Raw genomic sequence first — 18279 nt, forward strand, 5'->3', positions numbered from 1 at the left:
GACAAACTGTTGTGAGAACAGTTATTCTTCTGTCAGACACCTCTTCTTTGTATCAGAACAGTGGAATATTTCTGATGCTAGAAGTAAAAAATTGACAAATCCTTGTTCAGTGTTCATAGCAGCTCACTTAGCTCTGTGTCACAGATGATTATAGGTATTAGACGGCTTTTGTAGCTTGTCAGTCACTGGAGTAACTGAGAGCTTTGTAAGGATTAGCACTATACCCAATCCCCAGAATGGGAACCCAGAACTCTTATCAGAGCCTGCTTCATACAGACATAGAGTAACAGCCTCTGTTCTGTGTCAGGGAGGTAAATGGCTGCTCATCAAGAATTGGTGACATGATGATTTAGAATATTGTAGGGAAATAAACCTTCAAAATGGGTCCCTTCAGCATTGCAAGACAGAGTTATTACTATGTAGCTCTGGGCTGCTGAGTAGCTCGAAGGAACATAGCAGGCCTCTGATTTAAATAAGCAAATAAATAAAACCAAGAAATAATTCAGGTTTAAACTTTAATTCTATAATTACCAGCTTCTTTTTAATTAATCAGTTGAGGATTCACAAAGCAAAAATCCACATAATAAGCATGACAGAGGAACCTGAACATGAATTTCCTGCTTCCAAAAGGGAGAAGGCAATGGGGCTTTCAGACGACTCCTATACTTTCTATACTTTTAAAAGGTATTTTCTGTACATGTCTTCCCAGCACCTAATCAAGCTTTAACTTGTTTTCAGCTTTTTATAGTGACCACATAAAAATTAATAATATAGATTACTTTCTTGGTATTTGTATGATTTTCAAAGAAATATGTCTTTCCTTACCCTCTCACTTCCCATTTTTCTATTATCACAAGTGATTAATATTGTCCCATGGTTGCCTGACTGTCCTATATTACACTCATGTACGACACTCGAGTCAATTAAACTGTCACTTTCTTCATTGCTGTTAATTACATTTATAACATAACATTTAGCAGTTGTTTATGCTGTTGTTTTCATCATTAATCCTGTTGATAAAAAGTTCCAGTGGTAACAATTTTCACCTAGGTTTAAGCATCAGTAGAAGGAAGACATATTTACTTGAAAATAAAAGTGTTTTACTACCAATTTGGAGATTTTAGTGCTTGGATAGTGTTTTGGGAGTTAATCATTGCACTCTGCTTATGACTTCAGTTTACATAGTCATTTTCATCACTTAAGGAAAGTAATCATGCCAATTGCCTGAAAACTAATCTCTATTTTTGGCTGCTTACAATACATTTATTTGTAGCTAGTAAGCATTTAAAAGGTTTTCAGGCAGATGCTTTAAATTGGAATAATGGCAAACTCTCTGCTTCTTGCTTTCCTTGTAAAGCTTTCTTTAAAGAGGTGCACACTTTTATCCTTACAAAATGCATATATGTCTCTGGAGGGGTGTGTGTATGCATGCATGTATGCATGTGCTTGTTCATCACCTGTGCAAAGCTGGGAAGCTCATGGTATGTTCCAGGGGATCCCCTGCACATACAACCAGTTCCTTCACATCCTTTTGCTGTCCCCGTTCTTTTGTTGTTTAGCAGAACTCCAGTGTATGCTCCAAACTTAAAAAAGTATGAGGGAGCTCCGTTCTTCTCTCTATTCTAGCAGGGCAACCACACAACTAGCAATATTATGTACATGAATGTTTAGCATGTACTGGGCTGAAGATACCTTTTATTCTGCTCAGCAGCTAGTTTAGGAGGCAGGTTACCAGCATAGCTGATAAACTGGTGAATTCAGGTCACCTCCATGGTATGGTACGGTAATTATTATTTATGTTATTTTTGTGTGCCAGTAATAGCCAGTGGTTCAGCAGCTATTTAAGGCAAAGTATAATTTCTGAGAACAGTAGCACTCTTGAAAAATATGTTTAGAACTACAACCCAGGTTGCACCCTTTGTGTGAGGAATCTATCAGCATCCACACAGTTGTTCTAATTAAGCCATTTAAAAAAAAAAAAACAACAAACCCTTCTGGGGACCTGGCCTGGCCTTAGCTTGGCTACTTACCACTTCAGGACACCTTTTGGCTAGCATAGTGAGAACATCCTCCTCCAATGCTTAACCTCCCCCAGACTGGAAAGAAACATAACTGGCCAGACCATTATCATGGTCCTGAAGACACGAATGACACCAGAGTAGTAAAGGTTATTAATGTAGCAGCTCACATCTTGTCCTGGAAGGGTAAATAAATTTTGTAAACACAGCAATATTGGATGGAAAGTACACAGTGGATCCAAGTATTGTCTTCTTGTTGGGAAGATATGCATTTGATAAAGTGCTGTGTGTTGTTTGAGGTTATTATGGGGGATTTAATTCCTAGTTTAAATTTGAAACAAATTAGTAATGGAGGATTACATGCTTAGAATCGTAGGTTAGGGTTGGAAAGGACCTCAAGATAATCTAGTTCCAACCCCCCTGCCATGGGCAGGGACACCTCGCACTAAACCATGTCACCCAAGGCTTCGTCCAACCTGGTCTTGAACACTGACAGGGATGGAACATTTACCACTTCTTTTGGCAAGCTGTTCCAGTGCCTCACCACCCTCACAGTATGTTGTAAGTCCAGAAGCGTAAGTAACTGAGAGCAAGAAAATGCTGGTGTTGGTGCCTTTTAAGTACTGTCACCTTCTGTGACAGATGAATTAGGTTAGATTTAACCTGCTCTCCAGACACAGAAAAACAAAACATTGTTAAATAGCTCTTTGAATTTCAAGATGTGAAAACAGAAGGTATCCTCTGGTAGTGCAAAATTGTGTTGTACCTTTTAGGATTACATTTTAGACATTTTAAAGGTAGAGGTGGCCATTTGCCCAAATTAAAATTATTTGTACTTCATGGTTCTTGGCTGGCTACTTACAGACATCATCTCTAGGAAAGCTCCTGGAAAGCAACTGCTCAGGTGAAACCAATGCAGGTAAATGAGGCTGCCCTGTTTTTGAGTGTGGTTCAGATAGGATATTTACTCCCTTCTGCTCATTCAATTTACTTTTCTTAGGCATGCTTTGTGCACAGACTATTGGTCTGAGCTGTATTTCTTGGGATGTCAGTGGTCTGGATGGATGTACAGGTGAGAAAATTGTAGTTTTCTCAGTTTAAGAATTGACTTTCAGGCTCTGTATTTTGTAATTGTAGTTATTATTTTGAAGCTGTAGGTTATTAAAGCTAGAAAGTGTTTTAACAAACAGAAGATAAGTTTTAGCAAAGGCTGTCTGCAAGTAAGAACATGAGGAAGGACTGGAGAATATTACTATTAGTGTAGGTTGAATTTCACATTCAGGAAAGTAACCTTCTTTGTGAAAAGCTGTTGACTAACTGGGAAATACATTGGCAAATTAGCAAAATAGAGTCCCTTTAACTTGGCAATGTAAAAGTGGTCCTATTGCATGTATGTACAGTACTATATGAAGCATAAAATTCATACATTCTGTATTATGAAAGCTGTAATATTTTTATTAATATAATAATCTTTTGAAATGAAATGTTGCATGTGACAAAGTGCAGGACAAACTGTGGAAAGGAGATGAAGGAAGGAAAAAGTCTGGTAGAGCTATGTCAATGTTAGTACAGCTGTCTTGCAATTCACATAATAACACCATTCTCAGTGTCTGAAATTGGTCACTTTTGAGAGTAAGGCTGAACTTTCCTTGGCCAGAAAGGCAGTAGTTGGAAACTGGGTGTTTAAGAAGCATGCACTGCATATGTCTTAGAGTTGTTTTGCCTTTTAAATCAAGAGATGGTGGTGGCTAGTGGGGTAAATACACCTGTATTTTTGTGGTAGTAAAACACTTTTGCTTTTTCAGTGTATGAATGCCATCACTGATTTCAGTAGTTCTGAGTTAAAACTTCGTTATCATAGGAGTGACTCTTGGCTCCTTTGAGCCTGTGTTTTTTTGCAGACAGCCTGTATTAGAACATCTCCTTGCAGCTTTATTTATAACAAAGTACAAGGGAGATAATTGAAATGCCTGACAAGCAAGAGAATGGGGACATACCTCATAGCTAAGGCTCGTTATAAGTGACACTGCCTCTGTTTTTGGATCTAAATTATATACAGACCACATAAATCTACTTCCACCTAGCTATTACAGTATCCTATTATAAATCACAGAAGCAGAGACCTGCTTTTGGTTTCATTCAATATGCTTTCAAATTAAGGCAGAACCTACTTTTTTTCCCCTCCCCAAACCTATGTCAGTGCTCAAGATTATGAAGTATGGTGTCATGTTTCTAGTCTAAAAATACAAGAGGATTGTACTTTTCTTCATCCATGTAACCACTGGTAGAATGAACTTCCCACTTTGTTTCTCATCCTTTTGAGTTCATCCTTTGTCCCCAGGCAACACAGGGAGCTGTGCAAGTAACATCTGTGACAAATTTGCTGGGTTTGCATCTATGTAAAAACCCTTCTTTTCTGCTCTTTTCCTTCTTTTTTTTTTTCTAGGGCTGGGGGAGGATATAACCCATTTGCAGTTTTAGAAATCCAGCTGCATGCAATGAGGCCTTGAGAGTATTTTCACTAAATGATGTTCGTCCCCTGATAAACTACCCTCACTGCTGACAATCAGTGTTGGCAGCAGATTATCTTCATAGAGGAAACAGGGCTGGAGGGAATTACAGATTTTTGACAGATGACATGAGGCAAGCCAGCAAATACTTGTGCTCCTCATATAAAGTCTACGCAAGCTGATGTGTCTGATGTCCGCATTTCAAGGAGGACAAGGTAGAGTTCAAGAACGTATGGAGAAGGGCGACTCAAATAGAGCAGCCATCTTATGAGAAGATGCTTAAATAGTTTAAATTCCTCAGTTTTAAAAGAAGACTAAAGGAGGGTTGATCATGTTTTACAGAGTCATGAGGGTGGTGGATAAAGTCAGTGTAAAGTTACTATTCAGATCTGCATTGGTGTGTCTCGGTGGAGGGTTCCTCTGATTCCATGCACTATTTTCATGTGGCTCTGCTACCTTTATCACTCTGGATTATCTATTGAGTGATTGGATACAGATGTGCTCTTGTTGAAAGAGTACATGAAACGTTGTTGTGGACAGTGCAACAGGAAAGAGATGGTGTGTGGCTGAGTGAATTTAACTTACAGAGAAGTCAATAGTGCTCTCTCAGAAAGTGTGATGCTATAGGAAACCAAGCAATTTTCAAGCTTCCTAAAGTCTTTCAAGTGTGTTCACTTGTCCACAAAGTCCTCATTGTCCTTTTAAAATAAAATTCAGGACCCTAGACAGTGCAGGAGTTTCTAAATCAGTTGACATTGTAATTGTCTTTGGGTAATCTGTTTTCACAGGCAAATCCAGTTCAAGATGCTGAAAAGGCATTCATATAGGCTGCCAGAAAACTCATGGGAAACCCACTGTAGCTTTTCCAAAACACTTAAGCAGAAGAAATTCTCAGGCACTGGGGGAGAAACTCCTACTTGTGATTTTGTTTGTTTGGTTTTGGTTTTTGTTTGGTTTTTTTTGTTTGTTTTTTTTTGTGCCAAGAAAACCTATATCAATGGCAACAGCCCTCACCCCCAAACCAATACATACAGTGAGAAAACAGTACAAATGTACTACCAAACAGCTATGTATGTAAAAACATTAAGATGGCAAAGTTGTGTATTTGATCCTTATATGTGTTCCTTTCAGGTGTTCATAGAATCATAGAATAGTTAGGGTTGGAAAGGACCTTAAGATCATCTAGTTCCAACCCCCCCTGCCATGGCCAGGGACATCTCACACTAAACCATACCACCCAAGGCTGTGTCCAACCTGGTCTTGAACACTGCCAGGGATGGAGCATTCACAACCTCCCTGGGCAACCTATTCCAGTGCCTCACCACCCTAACAGGAAAGAATTTCCTCCTTATATCCAATCTAAACTTCCCCTGTTTAAGTTTTAACCCATTACCCCTTGTCCTATCACTACAGTCCCTAATGAAGAGTCCCTCCCCACCATCCCTATAGGCCCCCTTCAGATAGTGGAAGGCTGCTATGAGGTCTCCGCGCAACCTTCTCTTCTCCAGGCTGAACAGCCCCAACTGTGCCCACTGCAAGCATTAGATAACGTGGTGTAATAGAAGACAGGCGTAATGTCAATGAAATAGTGAAGTTGGAAAATATGAATTGTCTAGATTAGGCTGTATAAACACACTACTCAGTGTATTTGTCCTTTCAAAATTAATTTAAGAAATTCAACGTATGTAGACTGAAATGTCCATATATCATTTGTAGCCTATGAGGCAGATAAGAATAGTGTGCCTTTCTAGGTCGCTCTAGCAGAAGCAAGCATGCTGCAGCCTCAGTGGATGGTGCTGCAGCTTAAAAGCAGGGAGCTCTCACCTCTGTGCTTGCATATGCGTAACTTTGTTTCTGCTGGGTGTCATCTGGAGTGTGCAGTATTTGGGTTCCCTCTGCTGGTCTCACGTAAGGCCCTACCCTGCTAGTTTGCAGGGGGGATGGTGTTACTCCTGAAAGACTCTGAATTAATTTCCATTTGGGTTACATTTTATGATCTCATGTAGTTACTGTAACAGCAAAGCATCCCTTTTTGAAAGGGCAATAATATATACCAAAGTCCCCAAATAAGTGGTTTAGAAATTAAGCAGGTGCTTAAAGTTAAATGCACACTGAAATGCTCTACTTAATAGGAATGGTGTAGGTATGTGCTTCCATGCTTTTCTGAATGGAGACCTTGTCACTGGACAGTTAAACATGTACTCTCAAAACTTCACATACCATTACCTCGATTTTTGTCACCATCTGAAGCGTTACTGTCTATACAGCCATTAAAATGGTACTCTAACATAATAATGAGGGCAGTAACAGTCTTTATTTTCTTTAGATTATTTTGAATGCTTCACAAGTAAAATGCAAAAGTAATGATGCAATGGCTCTAAATCAGTATCAAAACTCTGAAGCTGTGAACTTGCTTTTAAATTTCTTGCTAACAGGTGACGTAGCCGTGGGCAGGTGATTCACTGTGGTGGGGGTTTTTTGTGCAGTTGTCAAAGTAGCTCAGGACAATGAACTTGTCTGAGTGCTGGAATTCATACCTTAATTATGAAGTGGCATGAAATTATTAGCTGTAAGATTACTGCATTAAAAGGGCAGATGGAGCACAGTTGCTAATTGCTCTGTCAAGCTCACACCTCTAAAGCTGATGTTCTGCATTTAATGGAAAGGAATCCTTAAAATATATATTTTTATAATGTCTCTGAAGCCTGAGTATCAAATAAAATGTCCAGGAGCCAAAATTAGCGCACAGAAGTAGATTTAAAAGAAGTATATTTGCAGTCTTCGTGTTTTTCTCTAGACATTTGCTGCTGACCACTGTTGTGAGCAGGAGTAGGTGGATTTGTGGTCTGACACAGCTCTGCTGGTTTTGTGTTCTTGCATTTTCTGTTGTACTGTTTAAAAGGCAGGAGAAGTCATTCATGGGTCCCCCTACTTCATCTAAGACATGGGAGAATGTCTACAGTGAATAGTGGAGCAACAGCATCCACCCACAAGGAAGGAGCCAAGACAGCAGGATGCAGTGCAGCACTGCAGGGCTTGCTACCTGTTCAGCCGGGCATCGTGCTGCAGGTTCCAGCTGACTTGGGATAAAGATCCCAGAAATCTCAGTGCAGGATAAGCCCAGGTATCCCTGTTCTCACCTGGTGCATATGCCCTGAGTTCTAGCTTACCTATGCTGATACAAGTTTGGCATAGTTTGGTGAAGTCAGTAAAATACTAGTGATGTGGTATGAGTGTGGTCAGAATCATTCCTACTATTTCAGTGGCTTTCTGAAATGTCATACCAGCTAAGTCTAATGAGAATGGTGCAGATAGTGTGGGGAGATTGTTCTGCTCCCATATGTTTTGCTCTAGGGGAAAAATACATTGATTCAAAGCACAGTAATTTGGGTAAGAGTGGGGTGGGTTTTGTTTTTTTTTCTAATATAGAAACTATGTTTGGAAAAGCTTTCAGTAGTTGCACAAGTTTTCCCTACAAAATTCAAACTGAAGTTGTTCAAAAGTTTTCTCTGGAGGTGTGGGAAGATAAAGTTTTGATGAAAGAAACTTCACTCTGCTAAAAGGTGACAATAGTAAAAAGAATGACCTCATTTCACAAACTCTTCAGAAAAAGAGCCTTAAAATGCCAGCTGGCCCCATGAGAGACGATCTGGGAGCTTCGACAGATAAAGAAGAAATTCTTAGAAGTGCACTCTCTCCAGAAAGTAAAAACCCCTCAATGTTTCTCTCACAGGTTTCAGTATTGGTAGACTTTAGAACAGTGTTCCCTGCTGTCTTGGATTCTGCTTAGCTGCCAGTTTAGCACTTTTTTTACCAAAAAAGTGTCTGAATTTAAATGGAAAAGCTTCCTATACAACCACAGAGGAAGGAACTCTGAACTTCAGCTTTGTGTACTATGAAATGTGTGCTATGGTTGCAACTGAAAGAAAAACCAACCCCAACCTGCATTTTAGGCCATGTTTAGAAAAATGAGGAGGATAATGGAAGGGACTTGCACCACTCATTGCACTTGCCTCTTCCTGCATTTGGAAGGTCATGTGGGGTTTTACCTCAGTGTTTCAAATGAAAATCTGCTTTACATGTGTTTTAAGAAGGTGGTGAAGAAAATCAGCCTGCTGGAAAGAGCATATTCTCCTCCTCTGAGGCAACAAATAATACGTAAACAGTAATAGTTTCTCTTGCAGCATTTTCTATGCTTGTCTTCTGTTTCTGGCAGAAACCAGAAAACAGCTTAATTATGGTCTTTTGGATCATTTAAACATCTAAAAATATGTGTTTTCAGCTATTCCACCAGAAATGGATTAAAAAAATAAAATGGACACATAAGTGTTTGGAACCAGATATGAACTTCAGATCAGTTTATGATAACGTTCAAAGTTTTGTTTTGAGCAAGCCGTATCAGTGCTCAGAGTTGAGCCCTGGGAGTTTAAGCGTGATTCCTGATCCTGTACCAAATGTAACTTTATACTTTCTTCTGTGTCCTTCTGCGTCCATCTAATAGCAACCATTGCACAGGGTTCCAGTATCCGCAAAGGTCCCATATACCTCTTATTCTAGGGCAGTGGCTTTGAAGTGGCTGTGAATTGCTTTCACATGTTTTTTCCATCCTCTTTGCAACTGCAATGTTACCCTGTCATGTATCATTCCCCACATGAGACCCTTTCAAAATTGGGTCCCAAGTTATCTACAGTATATATATTATCTACTCTCTCTCTCTCTGTATCTAATTATCTACAATATATGTATTAATTCTTTTGTATTACCCCCTTATACCTAGCACAGGAGATTTTCCCAAGTTTTGGTCAGGAAACAAGCAAATGTCAGTTATTTCTGACACTATTTTCCCTACATGATTTCATCTCATTCAGTCACTCAGATCAATGAGTGGAGAGTAGCTAGAGAACAGCAGAACCTTAGCATCTCACAATTAATATCTTCTAAGCTGATTTGACAAGTTTTTCCTCTTTGTGTTGGGGGGGTTGTTGGTTTTTTGGTTTTTTTTTTCGCCCTAGGAATTGCATCACTGGTCAGAAGTTCAATTTATCTAAGCAAACCTCTTGGCAGTTTGTATGACACAGTGCTGATAAACAGCCTGGAATAACTCTATCCAGTATGTGTTCACTACCATGTCTGGTTTTCTTTCTCCAAAATTAAAGGGATCTTGTTGCCACTTAGCTGGCAATTGAGGCAATAACTGTGGATAGCTACACAGTATTGGCATTAAAGTCTTGCTCTTAGAGTTTTAGATTATTGTGTAAATGATGGAATATTGTTACTGTGGTTAATAAAACCTCCTTGCCATATGTGCAGTGATAATGCTGTAAAGAAAAAAAAGAATAGGTGTATTTTTCTGCCCTGCTTTCATGTTATTCATATTATGCTTGAGAGGTAAAATAACTTCTCTGGGGGATGTTTCCCATATGGATATTATCTGTTAACTGTTATGGAAACCTGATAAATTTTCAGGCTCCTTGTAAATTTAGATTCTTCCACTCTTTCCTCCACAAAAGTATTTGCCAAAACTAGATATCTAGTCACAGTTTGTGCATGGAGATATTATTGTGGGAGCAGTTCCCATACTTAATCAAGCTTGTTTTCTACAGCAAGCCTGTAACCATTCCTCTCTGGGTCAGCTTGCTGAAGTACATTTTGCTGAGCACAAAGACTCTGCAAACAGAATATTCACAATATTACATCATAAAGCAGTTATTTATTAGACAATACACAAAGTAGATAGGTAGAACTTGGTAGCTATTAAGTGAAGTGGTCCTAGTAAAGTATGTGGTGAACTGAGCAGTTGTCAGCAAGTGGGCACAGGATGGGCTCTGCAGCCCCCTGGAAGTGGCTGGATCTCTGGTGCTCCCTTGTGATCTTTCAACTTCATATTTTTCCTAAAGAGCTTGATATCTTCATCGCAGTGCTTTTCCTCTTGAGCTCTTGGATGTTAAATGTTTCCATCTCCAAATCTTGGCTCTGCCTGCCATTGCACCTTTTTTACCACATTCTGTGGAGTTTCTTGCACTTTAGCAGTTCAGCTGTATGTTTCTGCCTGACTTGTTGCAGAAGGGGGCAGATGTGTGGATGGTGAGATTTATGGGCAGAAGATAACAAGGGCAATGGTAGCTCATGTAGCTGTTTCCTGCCTCTGACACAGAGTTCCTGCGTGGTGGTGAGCAAACTGCTTGAAACAAATAGCCATTAGTTGTAGTCTCCTGGTTTTCTTGAATTTCTTAATGTCAGAGAGGCTGACTTTACAGCAGGACATGCCTACAAGACAAGGCACTTGGGCCTGTTGCAAAAAAGGCATACATTAAAAAAGAAATCTAGCCTAGCCACTTGGGGAGAAAATTATAACTGAAGGTTGGCCAATACTGCCCCAGTTCCAGAAAAATCTGCTTAAAAACTTTATTTCATATTTGCTCATTTAGCAGAGGAGGATATTTTTTTAGCTGTGCCATAGGTACTAGAAATCTTTTAATGTGAGGTGAAACAAAACTTGCATGTAAACAGTTTTAATCAACAGGCTGTGAATGAGCTTGAGTTAAATGTATGGTAAAAATAGAGAAGGCAGAAACTAGAATGCTTTCCTACTGATTTTCTGTTAGTAATTCATAGAATTGCAGGCTTTCCCAGCTCTCTTTTTTGCTAAAAAAGAAGCAACTAGAAGTAATAAAAAGATTCTAATTTTTTTGTGGAAATTTGTGTCCTACATATGATTTCTCATAATTTGCATAATTTGGCTGTATTTGTAACACCTATTTCTCTTCCTGTTTTGGAGAAAGGTAAGAACAACTGTTCATAATATACTGTGGGCAAGAAGTGCTTTCTTCATCTTGTAGGCAATCATGTTATGCCTTGAAGCATGAGATTTGATTAACCCGTCCCATTGTATAAGATTGCACAGCTGCAAATTTTATTGACTATTGTACTCACTTTCTGCAGTGCCTGAATGCAGCTTGATACCATGGTAGTGGCTTTGCCAAGTGCTACATCCTGGCATTTTGACACTGAAGAGACGTGGCCATGATGTTTTGACTGTGCATAGCAGCTCTTGGGTCCTCACAAAGGACAACACTATAGCACTTCATATAGACTATATGACAACCACTGCTCCCTCTTTGCACAAGCTACTGAGTGGAGATCACATGTGGTCTCTGCTCCTCCTTTGCTGACTACTGAAAGGTCTCTTCCCTTTCCCTCTTCCCTATCATTTCTTGTAGGATTTATTTCCTCAAAAAAGAGAAGTAAGAAGGATCTCTGTTTCTCTCATCTAAGGTGTTTTGTGTGTAATGCCCAATTTTACCATGCAGTGTTCTTTCAATTCATCCTTTTTGTGTAATGGTATAATATGTCTGATATTTAAACTGGATCACCTACCAAAAGCGTAGGCTTCAGGAGAGCCTACTATGATTGCTCGTCACTGTCACAGAATTACTGCATTTCCAGATGTCGTAACCTGCTATGTTGAATTCATGGGCTTCAAGAAACTGAATTATATTTTATGGAAAATTGTGTCCATTGCCCTACTTATATGTGAGTAGAGTAAAATTGTGCTTGACCCGAAAAGGTTACAGCTTAATTAAAAAAAAAAAAAAATGCATTTAAAAGTAAAATAAGATAGGATGAGAGTAAGTAGTGTTAGAATACTGTAATAATTAACTTAAAGGATTTTATCTCTTGCAAATAAGTTTTGAAGATTCTTTTCTCTAAGCAGTCCCATTTCCTCATGTGAAAAAGGTAGAAGGGCATGATGAGCCTTTTTACCACCTGTCAAGTGTGAGGAAATTAAGTTCAAACAATACTCTTTTTCAGGCTGAATAATCTGTGCTTTGTCAGTCTGATGTTATAGAACTAGTTGTACATCATAAAGCTGTGTCTGGATACAAGAGGTCAGCAAATGCTCAGTGAGCTACTCAATTGTCCTGAAGTGGTGTTTATACCTCCCCAAGAATACCGCAAGCATGGCTGGAAGCCCTGTGTGTTACCTGCAGAGTGAATGGATGGCTCTTGCTTCAGAGTTAACAGCTGTTAGTATTAACAAAGACTGTGTCAGAATCAAATGTTTATCTACCTATGACTGCTAGATTTTTATTTTTTTGTTTGGCTTTTTTTTTTTTCCACTGATCCTAATGGGACTATATTGTAAACACTAACTATTTGATAGAAAAGATTTTTTTATTTGTGTTTAGAGTAAACAGAAGAGCTATTGGAAGATAGGCACAAGTTTGGTTGGGGTTTTTTGTGAGTTTTAATTTTTAATATTTGTTCCTTACTTGACAGTGCTTCATTACTTTGCATTCCCATCTTAAAAAAGGTGTTAGTTACTAAACAGCAAAGAACAGCTGCATCTAAGCTTTGCTTTCTAGTGCTATACATGCTGTGGGGACTGTCATGGCTGATTTGTTCTTAACACTCCCTGCTAGTGTCTATCCCTGTTCTCTTTCCTCTGTCTCTCCCAAGTTAGGGAGCAGTAAGCTTTCTTAGTGTTACCCAGATCAGATTAAGAAATATGGATGTGTATGAGGCTCTGCATCCTTCTATTTTGGATGTCCTTGTGTCAAAGGATACCTTCACCTGGTGTTGGGATTGACACGACTTCTACTGATTGCTTGATCATGCATCAAATGAGTCTGTACAGCACTAGATATGTGATCCTGGCTGGACATGCTCACTCTGCATTCAAAGCTGGTGTCTGTTACCTGCACTGGACAGCACGGTCCCATCAGGTCTGTGCCCCAGCTTTGGAAATCCTAAGGCTGGGTGCGATGGCAGATTGTTTCATAAGTTCTAGTAGGTTCATATGATCAGGGAAATGCTTTTCATTGAAGAAAGGCAAAGAGTGGAAAATGTCCTTCCTGTGCAGTCCTGCACAAGAAAAGATCCACAAGCACACCTTCAGTGCACCTTCCGTTTCCCTTCAAAATGTTTCTTCTATACAGAATGATGGGAAATAAATAGTAGTCACTTATTTACTTGATTTTTATTTTATTTTTTATAATATTTGGAGATGCCTGATCTGATACTATGAAGGATCACTTACACCAGGATTCTGCAGCAATTTGTCAGCATTATTATCTATTTAAAATGTAGGCCTGAGTTGCAGAAAGGGAAAAATCCTGGGAAATCACAGGAAAACTCAAACCCCAAACATTTTATGGAATTAGGCTATACCTGAAGGTCATTTAGCTGAAGTAATCTTACAGTATACAAGTTTTATTCTAATGTGTGTTGCTAATTGCCATGTTGTAGATAGGCCTTCTTGCATTCTTAGTGTCAAGGTGTCACAGAAAGAACAACCAAATTAGGTTAGATTGACTGCTGGCCATTCTGTAATCACCACCAAGGTAAAGCTGGGTTGCAGTGCTGTGAGTAATGCTACGAATTGCTATAATGTCCAAGCTCTTTTCTAAGTATGCGCAGCACTGCAGAACATCAGCTAAAGCATTAGCTGGGTTTTTGTTACTAAGATCTAAATATTTATTCTGAGGTGAATTGTACTGGGAAGACGCAGAATTTATGCTACCAAATGTGTATCTTCTTGAAATATGTCTAGCAGTCAAACACTGAGAGAAGAGTTAACAGATGCTATGGGTGCTGGAGAAGTGCATTTTTTGTGAAGTCCTTTTTTACTGTAATTACAGCTGGGAAGACAATCTTCAGCAAGGCATTAAATTGGGTCAACAGCTAAAAAGGCTTGGGAAGAGACATTGATGACAGCAAGTGGTATATGTACAGGAAATAAATGGCAGTGTGATGCTGGGTGTGAGAGGCTTTTAAATGCTGTAAGGGTGCCATTAACATATAAGTAATAATACATTAGAGAAAATATGGGTATCATGAGATGATGAAAAATTCTCAGATGTTAAGGCGTTAGGCTCAGCAGACTGCTTCTAATCCTATGGGACTGATTACTCCGTAGTAGCTGGATCTCCTGGAATCATCTTGTACAGTAGCTATTATAAAATATATTAGTTCTTATTATTTAAAGAAGCTATGTGGATGAGTGCTGTCATCATTAAAAGACTGCAGGTATAAGCTTTTCAGGCATTTGCTTGTCCTCCCATTGCCCCCTGCTAAGATCTTACAGAGCCAAGCTGACTCCTGGTCTATGGTTAAAAATTAAACAAAAATCCTGTGTCAGGTATTCATGTTCATGCGCAGGGCAGAGCAAAACTGTCATTTCAGATTCATGGCACACAGTAAGTGCAGGATTGGAGGAGCTGACAAGTTACCTGTTTTAAAGGTGAGGAGGAGGCTCTTGCCTTGGGGTTACCCTTCAAAGAAAAGAAGATAAGATTTTGTCAGAGGCAGAAATTTGGAGAAGCCAAGGCAGATGGGGTCTCACATGATAAGTCATTGGGGCTGAGCAGTGTTTGCCTGAGGAGCTTGATCCCTTATCACAAAAATGAAGTACTTCGCACTTACAGACCATTGACAGGCTCCACAGTGATACATGGAACAAAGGAAGCCTCAGCAGCTTCCTTAATGAGTTTGAGTGGTGGCTCAGTGTCTAGGCCCCCATCACAGCTTCAGCACATACTGTACCCCATGCTGTAGAGAGTCTGGCCTCCCACCTCTGCTCCCTGGCTACCTGCACCCTCGCTGAAGCCATGGTGATGGGCTCCCAGCACACCTCTTGGCTTCTTTGCCATTGCCAGTGTGTGTCTTGTTCCCACTGTACCATTTTCATTTGGTTACTTCCTGTAGGGTCTGGTCTTCTGTTTGCTGGTGGTGTCTGGTGTTCACTAATAAATGTAAATATTAGTGATGGGTCAAAAAGGTGCTTTCAGCAGTCTTGGGTAATAATAGGTCAAGGAGAAGAGTGCTGTGCAGAACAGCTTGGACCTCTGCTGCACCATTCGCTGCACTTCCCTCCATGGTTTATTTTTTGTGTAGATACAACAGTTAAAGGACCATAAAAATGTATTTTCTAGCACCTCTCTGCCTCTTGAGTATCTGAAACTGATGCACACTGCAGGTTTTGTAAACATTACATTCCTCCTGAAATTACTTGGAGAGGGGACAGTTGGTTACACTGGATTGGTCCAGTCACACTGATACTGTTCCACAAACAGTTGCATTTGAATAGTTGATGGATGTTATTCATACAAATGTGACTAAGAGCTTTGAGTCAGTCACAGTGTAGGCAGCCTATATGCAAAGTTTCTTTTGCAGCTCTGCCAATGCATCCCAATCCTGATTTTTAGCAATTCCTTGTGCTGTTTCAGTCTTGGACCTCCTCCCCACCATGGTCATCACAAAGCACATAAACAGATGCATATAGCTACACAGCTCTGACAGTGTGCCTCCCTTCTTATGACATTTTCTTATTCCAGCCCGGGCTTCCAAACTGATCTGCCAATGTAACTCAGATCTGATAGGCAGCACAGCTTATTGCTGGTCATAAATCACTTCACTGACATCCAGGTCTGCAGTACTGTTACAGAGGACACAACAGATTAACATGGAGAAGAAAAGGGGGTATAACCTGGTCTTATTAGCCTAAATAAGCTGGAAAGTACACACATCCTTAAAGTTGTTACAGAATCATAATCGGGAATGACAGGGCACTGTACTAGTGATGAGGTGTCCAGGAAAAATGCAATGTGGAAATTTATGCCTATAACAAAATGAAGCAGCATAGCACTCCTTGAATTCTGCACTCAGGTGTTTGTTATTTATGATTGGTGACTGTAGCACTGAAAACAGAAAATGCTGACCATTTGCAGGGAAAACAATGCCAAGGAAGAAGGCGCTGTTGAAGAGTCCAGACTAAATTTGGTGTGATTTTTGCCTTGTGTTCTGAAATTGAGAAATATCTTGTATGTAATCATGGTTCAGTTGCTCTAACTGTAGGTCAAGAGAAAAAGAGAAACGGTGGTTAGACTCAGCTGACTTTCACCTGCCAGTGAAGGCATGGACTGGCTTTAGGCTTTCCAAGTCTCACTGAGAAACACTGGGTGAAATTCCAGCTTTGATTTTTCTTTGCTTTGCTCTGAATATGACCAGGAATACAGATCCAACAAATACGCTTTCTTAGGTCACTGCTGCCACAGGAGGGAGAGCTTTTGTCAATAATTTTATGGAAATGTGTACTGCACATAAAAGGTACTTTTTTAACTCTACAATTTTACATTAAGCTTTATGTAGTTTAAATGCATTCTATTCTCCGATGGACCAGAGTTCTACAGTAGCCTTTCATGTTTTGTTGTACATTTATATAGTTTGATGCCTCATTTAAAATAAATATGAAATTTTCAGATGCTGCTTTGAATGAGAAAACACTGTTATCTAGGTGTTGAATAAAACAAGAGTGTTCAGGGTAATATAGTGCCTATGCACATTCTATGATTCTATGATTATTTCCTTTGCTCTCACTGTTGTAAATGAGTACTTAAAGTAAAAATAAAAATAAAAAAAAATACCTGCTTAGAGTGGGAAGAAGCTGAAAGTTACGGAATAGTGGTGATGAAAATAAAACCAAGGGGGAACTAAAGTGTAACAAGAACGAAATACAGCACCTTTTTCATCATCTGGGCTGTCAGGAAAGTGATGTGACCAACACTGCAGTCTTGCTGTAATCAGTTAATAAGTCACTTCTTACATTGTCAAAGACTCTTGCAAAGCTGCTAGACCTTTGCCAAAGGTAGTATGTACAACCCCACAAAACACGCAGCTAAAGAAGACAAGCAAATCTTCTGAAATTGAGTTTCTAAGTGAAACACTTGAGTTTTTTGCTAGTGCAGGCTTTTTTGATGAACGGGACAGATTATCTCTCAAGGACAAGTGCTCAAAACAAAATTGCTTAAGTTGAACAATTCGGAGGAAGTTCAGGTGGCTGAAGGCATGTGTTTTTCCAATCGCTGTGTAGAAGGAATATGCCGTATATAAGACAAGATCCTAGACATGTGCCATGGCTTGGGCTTTTTGTGAGTCTGCTTTCAGCTGGTGGGCTCTCTCCTGAGGGAGAAGACAGGTGAAGGGTCCCATACTGCAGACACACTTGTTCTGCTTTGATCTACCCAGCCTTCTGAGGCTTTCAAGTTGTTAAATTTGGGATATTTGCCACGTGGGAGCCAAAGTTAACCGACTACCATGTTTCATTGCTTAAAGGCTGATGTTTCTACAGTCACCTGCACAGTAAGATATGTATAACAGCCATCCCTGTTACAGTGTGATTGCCAGTGATTAATGGCTTGAAAAGAGGGGAGCTGAGGGTTTAGCTGATAAACTGGTGCTCTCCTCAGAAGTACTTACCAGTGCATTGCTAGAGGTCAGATCTAGAGGAGGAACAGAAGATATGTAAACAAAAATGACTGTTTGCAGGTGTCCAGTGCAGGCTATGACAAGGTGAGTGCGCTGGGGCTGAGTCTGAGGGGAACATTGCTATGGTGGCTTCACAGTATTATTACTCTGGATGCTACTCCCTGTACAAGAGAGACTGGAAGGAATTTGTGGTCTTTAGCCTTAGCTGCACTCCTTCACAGCCCAGCATAACATCATAAAGCTATTTTGAAATGGTGTTGATGCTAAGACATAAGTGTGAACTGCAGTATAAGAGGGTTAAGTATAGATTTGCTTCTGCAGACTTCGCTGGGGGGAATTTGCACCTTCTATCATACACACAGCTGGGGGCACTAATATCCTAAGCTGCTGCAGTGGTTCATTCAGCAAGTGCGAGTTTAAGCGACCTGTGTGTACAACAGCCACTCTGTATAATCCTCCTGTGAACTTGCAATCCCTGAAGCATG

General features: G+C 39.8%; 1 protein-coding gene across 2 annotated transcripts in view; it reads left to right on the forward strand.

Moving 5' to 3' along the window:
• Positions 1–2979: 2979 nt before the first annotated feature.
• Positions 2980–18279, forward strand: part of RGS6 (regulator of G protein signaling 6) — a 140490-nt gene continuing 125190 nt past the window's right edge. For both annotated transcript variants that reach the window (XM_061376384.1, XM_061376385.1), the window contains exon 1: positions 2980–3090. In XM_061376384.1, the coding sequence (XP_061232368.1) occupies positions 3064–3090 (27 nt within the window). In that variant the 5' untranslated portion in view covers positions 2980–3063. The remainder of the gene's footprint in view (positions 3091–18279) is intronic.

This window comes from Neopsephotus bourkii, unplaced genomic scaffold (assembly GCF_033783945.1).
Source record: "Neopsephotus bourkii isolate Nb327-2 ecotype Australia unplaced genomic scaffold, CSIRO-AGI_Nbou_v1 NB_1707, whole genome shotgun sequence".
Taxonomy (NCBI): Eukaryota; Metazoa; Chordata; class Aves; order Psittaciformes; family Psittacidae; genus Neopsephotus; species Neopsephotus bourkii.